We start from the raw sequence: 12329 nt of genomic DNA on the forward strand, positions 1-12329 counted from the left end.
GGAAACATGAAAAGTCCTTCAGAATGAAACTCAGACTACAACATAACGATCCTGCTCAGTTGGATAACAGAGTAGATGACAATAATTGGTCAGACGTTGGACCAATGCGAAACCTCAAGTTTCTCTTATAATTAAGAGTCAATACGTTATCTGCAACAATATTTGACTCTGGTAAATGATGAAGTGAATACCCTAACTTTATCCCCACAATCCAAACAGCCTCTGGGTCTAACAGTGTCAGTGACTTTTCCTTACTATCCTATAGGTTAGCCTCTTAGATGTGAAGTATCCCCTCACATTAACCAATACCTGTTTGAAAGCAACCATGGACTTCTCCCAACTCATTGTGAAGACTCAGAACCCTTGTACTTCTGCAGTGAGGTGGGCATGATAGGATCTACGTGCACCATCCAATAGCAGTCAAAGTGTAGAGCTTATCATTTACAGAAGGTACAATTCCTTCCACCTTCTTTCAGAACTTCCCAATAAGTATACAAAATGACCCTTTTCTATCCCAATCCTCCAGAAAATTCCAAACCCATCAACTGCAGCTGTTTGGATCTTCAGTTTAATAAATCTCAGTGTTGTAATTCATGCTGACTCCAAGATCCAGTATCGACGTTCACCCCCAGTTAAAAGAGCAGGTAGGGACGTTACTGGAATGAGCTGTGATCTGCTACAATTGGCACCTTCTGGCCTTCGTGTTTATCTGCCAGCTATTCTCAAAGCAGACTTGGAGATAAAATTCAGATACATTTTCGTGCTCTTTCCTGCTCAGGTCCTGCCAAGATGCAGTGATGTCCAGTGCGTTTTTTGAAGACATTAAGTCTCTTGATCTTCTTTATAAAAGAAATCCACACCACGTGACAACTCCAAGTAGGTATGAGGCTTCTTCTTTTTTCATGACAAATCCTGCTAAAGACCAAGTTACTGAACACAGTAGGCAGCACCTCACTGGAACTGAATTACACACATTTGTAGCTTTGTCTTTCCAAATCAAAACTCAAAAGGAATTACCAAAGTCAGCTTGGCCCCTGAATATCCTTGTGCCTGAGACAGAAGGCTTATTTTTATCATTTCATGGGATATGGGTGTCACCGGCGAGGCCAGCATTTGTTGTCCAATCGTAATTGCCTTTCAGGGCAGTTAATTGTCAACCACATTGCTGAGAGTCTGGAGACACATGTAGGCCACACCAGGTAAGGATGGCAGATTTCATTCCCTAAAGGGCATTAGTGAACTAGATAGGTTTTCATCATAGTTTCTATCACTATTACTGAGCTTTTCAATTCCAGATTTACTTTTTACAAATTAATTAGATGAATTTAAATTCCACAAGCTGCCGTGATTGAAAAAGAACCTGTGTCCCTACAGCATTAGCCCGGATTAATACTCTAGTAACATTACCACTATGGCACCATCTCCCCTTCCAGAACTTGAGCACATAATTCCAAGCTAACACTACTCCACCTGCTCAAGTGAATGTAAAATGTGCGACTACACAACTTGAAGAGCTACAAGAATGTTTTCTAGTGTCCTGGCCAATATTTATCCCTCAAACAACATTAGTCATTAACTGGTTCAAATTTTATTTGCTATTTGTGGGATCTTGCTGATTAAAATTCAGAAAATACCTCGTTGACTATGAAGCACATTTGGATGATTCAAGGACTTGAAAGGCAATATATAAATGAAAACAACTTCTATTCATTGAATAGAAGTTTAATATTAGATGCTTATGTTAGCTTAAGCCAGACAAATTGGAATATCTTTGCATCAAAAAAAAGTCAATGAGGTTGGTCAGGGCAGATTTCTCCTTCAGGAACTGTGCTCCCCTCATTTAAGAGCAGTTTTCGCACCATATTCCACTCAATAGAGTCAGGCCAATGGGTCTGTAGCTGGCAGGATTCATCCCTGGTAAGTGCATGTGTCAAACTTAGGTGAGGACAGGATCAAGATTAGCTATCAACACTCATGGTCTAGGAGCACACAGTGAGAATGGCCATTTGGGCCACAGAGCTGTCAGGACCTGTAGAATGGAAGCCCAAGCAAGATTTAGACCACCGGTTGCAACATTTCGTCAGCCAATGTTGGTAATTATGGGCTTGTTAGAAACTCTCAGGCACAAGGAGGCACCAAAAGAATAAGAAGCCTTTTGCAGGCAAGTGACCTTTACTTATTCCCTACCTTAAACTACAAAATGAGTCAGGCATCCTGGTCAGAGCTCTCTGAGAAATGTGTGCTCTCTCCATCCCACAATGCACTGGGAGCTTCTCCATCCCATAATACCCTTTACCAAGGACAAGGGGCTTCATCCATAAAATTCTGTACCAAGGTGGGGTGTTGGGGGGGGGGGGGGGGGGGGGGGGGAGGGCCAAGGGTGGGGCTTCATCCAATAATACCCTGCATGGGACGACTCCATTCTATAATACCCAGCACCATTGAGGGGGGCTCCATCCCGTAATACTCTGCACCCGGGCCTGCACCCCATAATAATCTGCACCAGGCCCTGCACCCCATAATAATCTGCACCCGGGCCTGCACCCCATAACAATCTGCACCATGCCCTGCACCTCAATAATCTGCACCAGGCCCTGCACCCCATAACAATCTGCACCAGGCCCTGCACCCCATAATAATCTGCACCCAGGCCTGCACCCCATAATAATCTGCACCAGGCCCTGCACCTCATAATAATCTGCACCCAGGCCTGCACCCCATAATAATCTGCACCAGGCCCTGCACCTCATAATAATCTGCACCAGGACCTGCACCCCATAATAATCTGCACCAGGACCTGCACCCCATAATAATCTGCACCAGGACCTGCACCAGGCCCTGCACCCCATAATAATCTGCACCAGGCCCTGCACCCCATAATAATCTGCACCAGGACCTGCACCCCATAATAATCTGCACCAGGACCTGCACCCCATAATAATCTGCACCAGGACCTGCACCCCATAATAATCTGCACCAGGCCTTGCACCCCATAATAATCTGCACTAGGACCTGCACCCCATAACAATCTGCACCAGGACCTGCACCCCACAATAATCTGCACCAGGACCTGCACCCCATAATAATCTGCAGTGTTGCTGCGCAGGGACACACGCCTTCAGGCTGTGAGATGATGATCCCAGCTCCCCATGATTTATAGCAAAGTTTGCTACAAGCGACTAGAAGCAGTGAAGAAGAGAAGGACACTCACCGCAAACGGACTGTAGGAAGGAGCAGCTCCACGGGGCCTACTTGTCGATGGAAGCACCGGCAGTCCCGACGAGAAAATCCCCAGGGCATTTAAATTCAACCCCGGGATCAAGTTTGCCTGTTGCTGAAAACAAAAGAATGTGCATAAGCTGAAATGGAGATGACTGGTGTCTGCTGGGTTTCTTGCCCCTTTTCCTAATCCCCTCGTTCTCTCTCTTTCCCCACAGGACTATTTGACGGACAATGGCGCCTCCAGTTGCTCATCACCCAACTAACCATTCCTTACGTGCAACTGTGACTAGTACTGAATTTTTCGACCAGGGGTAACACTGACTATGGTTCCTGTTTTCACCTGACATCATTGTACACGTCTGAAGCCAGCAGCAGGATAACTATAGTCCCTTTCCTCATTGTTGACCCACAGGTGCTGAAAGCCAACTGTGTTATCACAACAGCACATAGAAACTGGAATCAGCCTGTGCAGGCATCACATTACATTACAGCTGCAGAACAGTCTTTAAGGGGCTGAATGCTTCTAAATGATAGCCTGAAACTAATGAGCATATTCCAATCTAACCAAACAGCAATTAAACTCTCACTGATCCCAATATCCTTACGTAGTAGCAATTAAATTCTGACTGACCTCAGCCTCTTTATTTACAAGCTACTGGACTTTGTGTCCTTAAAAGGCACAGTTTCACCTTAGTAGCAGAATGATGCTTCCATTATTATTCCTTAGAATAGTGCAACAGTCCTTAGAAAAACCGTGTCACCTGATTAGCTCTCCTCTGGCATTGCTCAGTTAATCGATGATGGTTAAAGGTTCACCATAACAGAACATATGCTGCTCAACCCAAAGACTAATCAAGAGCGAAAGGCAGACCACCATCTTACAGACAACGACAAAAACACCTCACCCCATGGGCCGAAGACAAACTCACGTGAATGATTCAAGAGTGGGTTAGCAGCTGTAATTCAGGGTAGACCAATACTCACCTTCTAAGAGGGGTAAAAAACACCATTTACAAAACGGAACCCCCCGAGCTAATGTTTTCATCGCTATGGGCTCACAGCCAACTCTCAAGATGCATGCTTGGCTGGATGCCCAGACCAATAAAAACATTAGCTCAGCAGGAGTTCTGTTTTGGCTACTGAAGTGAATGGTTCACTTTGCTTGATTGACATCATTAAGTGGTTACAATAAATTGTTATTTCAGTGATCTCTTTTGTTAATGTCTCAATGTTTATTTAGGCAAGGTTAAGAGGTGTGAAGTTTTTGAAGCCTCTAGTATTCATATTGAAGATGATTTGCGAATGAATGTTTTATTTTCTTGCCGCAGTTCCACTCTTGCCATTGTTACGATATGGCTCTTTGGTTATGTGCACAAGTGTATATGGCTAAATGGGCATGGAAGGGGTATAATTTGGCACAGGCAGTATGAGGAACCATGGAGATGGTTGGGAGGCATGAGTTGGCATGGAAGGTATAGGGGACCATGGGGGCTGGGAGATGGAGGTGGGTGTGAGGGCTGAGGGCTAGGACCTAAAATCTTCAACACAACTGGGACCATGTCCCATAAAATCGAGGTGGGCCTTCTAACTAGCCCACCTCGGCACTTGCCCAACCTGCAGCTGCGCACACACTGTTTCTGAGGTGGTGGGCAAAACTCCATCCCACATCCAACCCCTCGGGGCCAAAATGTGTGCGTATTGGGCACCTTTTACCAAGGCAGATCCGGCAAGCCGGGAAATGTCCTCATTGACCCTCCTCAGTACCCAAAATCCAGCCCAAATGCGTCTATTTATAAAGCTAAGTGTCCCGTAATAAAGAGTGAAATATTCTTTCAGAGTGTGAGTGGGTCAGATTAACTTCTGAACGAGGTATAATTTTTGTTCAAAAATTTCAGAACTACGAAGGGAATTAAACAGCTGGCAGAACGTCCAGTTATTCATTGCCTTATTTAACCGGTTTGGGACTTCAATAATCTTCAAATATGAAAAAACTCTTAAGAAAATAACTCGACCTTTTGTGCTAAAGAGTTAGACAGTGTATTCAAACTCTTTGATTATGATATTGCCAATACGCTCATACTTTCTACTGAGAGTCACTGGACAGTGACCATAAATAACCCAGAGCAGTTGTGATAATCTACCTAAAGGCAGTCCCTCTGCTCATCTCTCCACGCCTCACAGTCTTGCACTTTCCTCTTTAGTTGCATGTAGAAGCCTCCTAATTTTCAATTTGAAGTTGTCCAACATCGGCATTCTCTTTCTCCCCCTTGTTCTACGTCACTCTAATCTCCCTTCAACCACCTTGTTTGGCAAGTTCTCAGGCCTTAGAATATAGCCAGTCCAATCTTGTTGCCTTCCCTTGGTGGCATTCATTAACGATCTTTCCTCCTCTACCATCCTGAGAATTTCTTCATTGCTCACGTGTTCTCTCCAACTGACCTGTTCCATCCTTCTCCAGAACCACAATTTACAACTTTCTAATCTTTGGATGTCCACTTTTCACAAGGTACGTGTTTCAGCCCCGTAGAACAAGACACATCAAATCACGAGGCAGGATGAATAAAAGAGAAGCATATTACCTAAATGGTGAGAGGTTGCAGAGCTCTGAGATGCAGAGGGATCTGGCTGTCTTAGTGCATGAATCACAAAAGGCTAGTATGCAGGTACAGCAAGTAATTAGGGACTTAATAGAATGACATCATTTATTGCAAGGGGAATGGATTACAAAAGTAGGGAGGTTATGCTTCAGTTATACAGAGCGCTTGTGAGACGACATCTTGAGTAGAGTGTACAGTACTGGTCATCTTATCTAAGGAAGGATGTAAATGCGTTGGAAGCAGTTCAGAGAAGATTTATCAAACTAATACCCAAAATGGGCTGGTTGTCTAATGAGGAAAGGTTGGACAGGCTAGGCTTGTATCTGCTAGAGTTTAGAAGAGTAAGAAGAAACTTGATTGAAACATACAAAATCCTGAGGGAACTTGACAGGGTGGATGTGGAGAAGATGTTTTCTCTTGTGGGAGAAGCTAGAACTAGAGGTCACTGTTTAAAAATAAGAGGTCACCCATTTAAAACGGAGATGAGGTGAAATTTTTTCTCCGAGGGTCGTGAGTCTTTGGAACTCTCTTCTTGAAAAGGTGGTGGAAGCAGAGTCTTTGAATATTTTTAAGGCAAAGATGGATAGGTGGTAAGCAAGGGGGAGATAGGCTATAGGAAGGTGGGATGCATATTTGAGGTTACTACCAGATCAGTCATGATCTTATTAAATGGCAGAACAGGCCTGAGGGGCCGAATGGGCTACTCCTGCTCCTTGTTTGCATGTTCGTACAATCTTGATCAATCTTTTCTTAAGATCTCTACGCATTGCTTTATTTGCCATTGCTATTCTTGTTCTGATTTATGTCAGTAACCAGCTTCTGAGAAGATGCTTCCCAGGTACATAAATTGTGATACCTATTGCAGCTGTTGACCATTTATCTTGACCTCCATTATTTTTACCAATCTTCATAAATGTTCTCATTTTAACATGAATTTTCATTTTGTAAATTTTCACAACGTCATTCTTTCTATCCAACAGTATCTGCAGATCTTCTGCAATGTTAGCCACCAGGGTCTTGTCATCCAAAAATTTCACTACCTTCACCAATTGGACCTTAACGCCTTTCTGTACTTCATCTAGTGCTTCTTTTATCATGGCTTCTACACAGATGTTGAAGAGCAACAGTGACAGCAGACAGCCTTGTCTCACCCTGTGCCCGATTGCATTAGGTTCTGTTTCATCAAATGCTGTCCCGATTGTAGCTGTCTAATCCACGGACAGAGTTACAATCATTCGTTTATTTCTCCATCAACCCAGAGATTGAGGCCATTCAGCATTCGAGCACAAACCCTGCCAGGATCAGTTAACTCAGTTCAGACACGCTAGCACCTCATGGGAGGAGTACCTGACTCAGATTTGAGAGCAGCCTGTGAGGCTGAATGCTAGTCTGGGTCAGCAACTCCAATGGAGGACAAGGGAGAGAGAGAAACTGGGGTGAGAGGGGGGTCAGAAACAATCCGGGACATTCTAGCTGTGCTTCAGCCTCCGTCCAGCCATTAGTCATCACTGAACTGGCTGTGATCACATCTCTCTGTGATTCTCCTCGATCACACGGCCCCTGACAGAGACAGGCAGTGGTCAGATCTCTGATTCTCCTCAATCACACTGCTCCTGGACAGAGCCAGGCAATGATCAGATCACTCTCTGATTCTTCATCACACTGCCCCTGGACTGAGCCAGGCAGTGATCAGATCCCTCTCTGATCCCCGATTACACTGCCCCTGGACCGAGCCAGGCAGTGATCAGATCCCTCTATGATCCCCGATCACACTGCCCCTGGACCAAGCCAGGCAGTGATCAGATCCCTCTCTCTGATCCCCGAACACACTGCCCCTGGACCAAGCCAGGCAGTGATCAGATCACTCTCTCTGATCCCCGATCACACTGCCCCTGGTCCGAGCCAGACAATGATCAGATCTCTCTCTGATCCCCGATCACACTTGCCCCTGGACCAAATCAGGCAGTGATCAGATCTCTCTCTCTGATCCCCGATCACACTTGCCTTTGGACTGAGCCAGTGATCAGATCTCTCTCTGATCCCCGAACACGCTGCCCCTGGACCAAGCCACACGGTGACTAGATCCCTCTCTCTGATCCCCGATCACACTGCCCCTGGACACAGCCAGGCAGTGATCAGATTCCTCTCTCTGATCCCCAATCACACTGCCCCTGGACCAAGCCAGGCAGTGATCAGATCTCTCTCTGATCCCCGATCACACTTGCCCCTGGACCGAGCTAGGCAGTGATCAGATCTCTCTCTGATCCCTGATCACACTGCCCCTGGACTGAGCCAGGCAGTGATCAGATCCCTCTCTCTGATCCCCGATCACACTGCCCCTGGACCGAGCCAGGCAGTGATCAGATCCCTCTCTCTGATCTCCGATCACACTGCCCCTGGACCAAGCCAGGCAGTGATCAGATCTCTCTCTGATCCCTGATCACACTGCCCCTGGACCAAGCCAGGCAGCGACCAGATCTCTCTCCCATTCTCCTCGATAACACTCAGTGAATCATGACACTGAACTCTCTGGCAATATTATAGCTGCATTATTGGGAGCCCTGACACAAATGCAACCAAGTCTCTGCTGGCTGTGGAAGCACAGCTACTGACCTACCTTATTTTGCTCCAAACAATGATTCTGCCTTCACAGACCCAGTTATACCGGTTCGATATACCGGGGAAATCAATATTAACTCCACCACAACCAAAACCCTCTGCTCTCAAATAGTGACTCCACCTAACACCACTCCTCATCCCCACACCCTCAAATATCAACTCCATCATAACTAACACCCTATCCCCACCTGCTCTCAAATCTAGAATTCCCTGGATAACTAATGATGAAGTGAGTAAAATAAAACAAAAAAACACTAAAAGATAAATGTCAAGTTTGTAATTCAGTTGAGAAGCAAATAGAATACAGAATGTACAAAGGAAAAATGAAGAGGGGAAAGTAAAGTATGAGAGAATAGATTAGAGGTTGTTGATGTTGTAGGTTAATGAATCACATAAAGGGAAACCCAAGTCTTTAATAAACACAAATAGTGATAAACTATTGAAAACAAACACATAGCTGATTAGGGGTCATAAAAGATCATCTTGTGGAAGCAAGGGGCAGACCTGGGGTCCTAACCGAGTACTTTGCATCTTTCTTCACTAAACAGGATTCTGCCACTGTTACAGTAAAGGAGGAGGTAACAGAGCAACTGGATAAGGATAAAAATAAAAAGGTACTTGTAAGTAGAAAAGTCACCGAGTATGGATGGGATGCATCCAAAGCTGCTCAAGGCAGTAGCGCTGAAAATTGCAGAGGATCTGACCACAATCTTCCAATCCTCCTCAGATGAGAGGGAGGTGCCAGGGGACTAGAGAACTGCAAACGTTACAGCCTTGTTCAAAAAAGGGAAGTGGAACATAGCTGATAATTACAGGCCGTGTTGAATTTGTTAAAAGGAAATCGTATTTAATTAAGTTCTTCGATGAACTAATAGTGAGGACTGATGAGGGCTACTGAGGTTAATGTTGTTTCCCAGGACTTTCGAAAGGCATTCGATAAAGCGCCAAATAATACTTATTTGTAAAATCGAAGCCCATGGGACAATGGAGGATGGGTACAGAGACCAGACGGTTGTGCTAAAAATATAGTTTCTTCAGACAGGAGGGAAGTGTGAAGTGGTGTATCCAGCCGTTGGTATTAGGATCATTGTTCTTTGAAATTATGCCCTGAAAACCCAAGTCCAGGTCAAAGTTAGCAGATGGTACAATGTAGTCAACAAGGAGGATAGTAAAAGGCTTCAGGAGGGCAGACTGCTTGAAATGGACAGGCGCATAGCAGATAAAATGTCATGAGAGAGCTGTGAAATGATTCATTTTGGAATGAGGAGAGGCACTATAAGCTAAATGATATGATGTTAAAGGAGTTCAGGAATGCGTCGACAAACTTTGAAGGAAGCGGGACAAGTTAAGAAAGCTGTTGAAAAGGCATATAATATACTTGGTTTATCAACACAGACACACAGCACAAAAGGAAGTCTTGCTAAACTTTTATAAAGCTCCAGCCACTGGAGTATTGAGTCCAATACTGGGCACTGCACTTCAGGAAGGATGTCAAGGCCTTAGAAAGGGTGCAGTGCAGATTTACTAGAATGAAGTCCCTCATCCCTGGAACCAGTTACATGGAGAGACAGCAAAAACTGAGGTTGTTCTCCTTAGAGCAGAGAAGATTAAGAGGAGATTTGATAGTGGTGTTTGAAATTATGGATAGTTTTGATAATGTAATTAAGGAGAAACAGTTTCCAGTGATAAAAGTGATAACGAAAGGCTGCAAATTTAAGGTAATTGACAAAGGAATCAGAGGAGAAATGAGGAACCCTCTCTTTTTTACACCGTGAGTTGTTCTGAATTGGAATGCACTGCCTGAAGTGACAGAAGCATGTTCAATAATAACTTCCAAAGGGGAACTGGATAAATACTCCTCTATTCAAGAAAGGAGAAAGGGAACTATAGGCCATTTATTAGCCTAACGTCAGCAGCCAGAAAAAGGGTAGAATCCATTATTAGGGAGGTGGCAACAGGGCACTTGGAAAATCATAATGCGATTAAATAGAGTCTACACAGATTAATGAAGGAAAAGCAGGTTTATCAAACCTGTTAAGAGTTATTAGCAGGATATAATAAGGGAACCAGTGGGTTTTGTGTATTTGGATGTTCAAAAAGCATTCTGTGTCAACACAAGGGGCTGTTTCACAAAATTAAGACTCATGGGATTGGGGGTAGCATATTAGCATGGAATAATGGATTGATGAATAGACAGAAAACAGGAATAAAACGGGTCATTTTCAGGTTGGCAGGCTGTAACGCGTGGGGTACCACAGGATCAGTACTTGGCCCTCAGCCACTTAAAATCTTTATCAAGATTGTCCAGCATAGCCCATTATGCCTCTCTATCCAGCCTGCGGACTCACTGTTCAAAATATTCAATGGTGAGCCTTATCAACAGCAAATGCAGAAGGGTAACTGTCTGCGATTGGAGCAACAGCGTCAAGTTGAGTAGTTATGGTACATTCTCTCTCTTGCCCTCCCCTGCAGGCCCACCAAAAAAGGCACAGAGATCAAGATGGCAGAGCAGGCCGGGGAGGCCACGCGGAACAGCAGGTGCAGCAACAGCACCCACCTAGCCAAAACAGCCGGATGGACATGTTGGAGTGGGGAAGCACGTCACGGCACCTTCACAGCCAGCCCACATTTCTCCTCGGTGATAAAACGTCAAAACCTCACGGAGAATGAGTGAATGTCTGTATGAGAGCAAGAACCCACAACACATAACACACACACACACCCCTCCTCCCTCCCCAAAAACCTATCCACAAAGCAGGCCAGGAGGGCTAAAAGGGTTTTGACACCACTTTCGTACAAAGTCCGCCAAGGCCAGCTCGGAGCGTGCACTAGAAGAGGCGAACCCAAAGTAAGTATTTGTTAAATCCAACTCTTAAAGCTTGGCCCCGGTCTCCACTCTTTCCCTGGTGACCAGGATTTGGGGCCTTGTCTTGCTCTCTAGCTCTGCTTCTTAAGCAAAAAGGAAAAAAAAGCTTTACTTGCTTAGCTCTGTTACTTGGCACTTTTTAGTAGTCATTTTTATTAAATACTTTTTTTAAAAAATTATCAATTTTTGCTTTGGCTTTTAAAAAAAATTCATATTTAATGTGTGCCCAACCTTATCGTACTGAAATTTGCTCATTGATCCCTTGTGTTGAGAAAAAAATTGAAATGTAGCCCCTCATATGAAAAGGTTGGACAATCCTGATTTATCTCAATGACTTAGAATATAAGAAATAGAAGGAGTGGTAGGCCATTTGGTCCTTTTGAGCCTTCTCGTCATTCAGTAAGATCATGGATGATCTACCTCAACTCCACCTTCCTGTATATCCCCACATCCTTTAATTACTTAAGTATCAAAAATCTATTGACCTCTATCTTAAATGCACTCAATAACTAAGCATTCACACCTCTCTGGGGTAGAGAATTCCAACGATTCACAACCCTTTCAGTGAAGAAATTTCTTTTCATTTTAGTTCAGGGGACTAAGTGTAATATCTCCAAGTTTGCTGCCAGTACACAGTTAAGTGGGAAAGTAAGCCACAAGGCTGCAAAGAGTAATCAACAGGTAAATGAGTGAGTAAGGACGTGACAGATAAAAGGTGAACAAGTGTGAAGTTACCACTTTGGAACAGAAAATTTAAAAGAAGCAGAATATTTTTCCAATGGTGAAAAAATGTTTGCAGAGGGACTTGGGTGTTCTTGGGCTGTTAGCGTGTAGGTACAGCAAGCAATCAGTAAAGAAAACCTTTATTACAAAGAGATTGGAGTATAAAAGTAAAGAAGCCTTAGTACGAATGTACAGGGCATGGCAAGACCACACCTGGAATATGGTGCACAGATTTGGTCTCCTTACCTAAGGAAGCACATAGTTGCTTTCAAGGGAGTGCAATGAAGGTTCACTAGATTGAT

The 12329-nt window shown here is 44.3% G+C and overlaps 1 protein-coding gene across 1 annotated transcript in view; it reads right to left on the reverse strand.

The window, feature by feature from the left end:
- The window catches only part of LOC121284726 (insulin-like growth factor 2 mRNA-binding protein 2), a 48917-nt gene that overhangs the window by 26898 nt on the left and 9690 nt on the right, over window positions 1-12329 (reverse strand). Inside the window, exon 5 of the mRNA XM_041200277.1 lies at window positions 3212-3334. Coding sequence (XP_041056211.1) covers window positions 3212-3334 — 123 coding nt within the window. The remainder of the gene's footprint in view (window positions 1-3211; window positions 3335-12329) is intronic.

The sequence above is a fragment of the Carcharodon carcharias genome, chromosome 12, assembly GCF_017639515.1.
Source record: "Carcharodon carcharias isolate sCarCar2 chromosome 12, sCarCar2.pri, whole genome shotgun sequence".
Classification (NCBI taxonomy): domain Eukaryota; kingdom Metazoa; phylum Chordata; class Chondrichthyes; order Lamniformes; family Lamnidae; genus Carcharodon; species Carcharodon carcharias.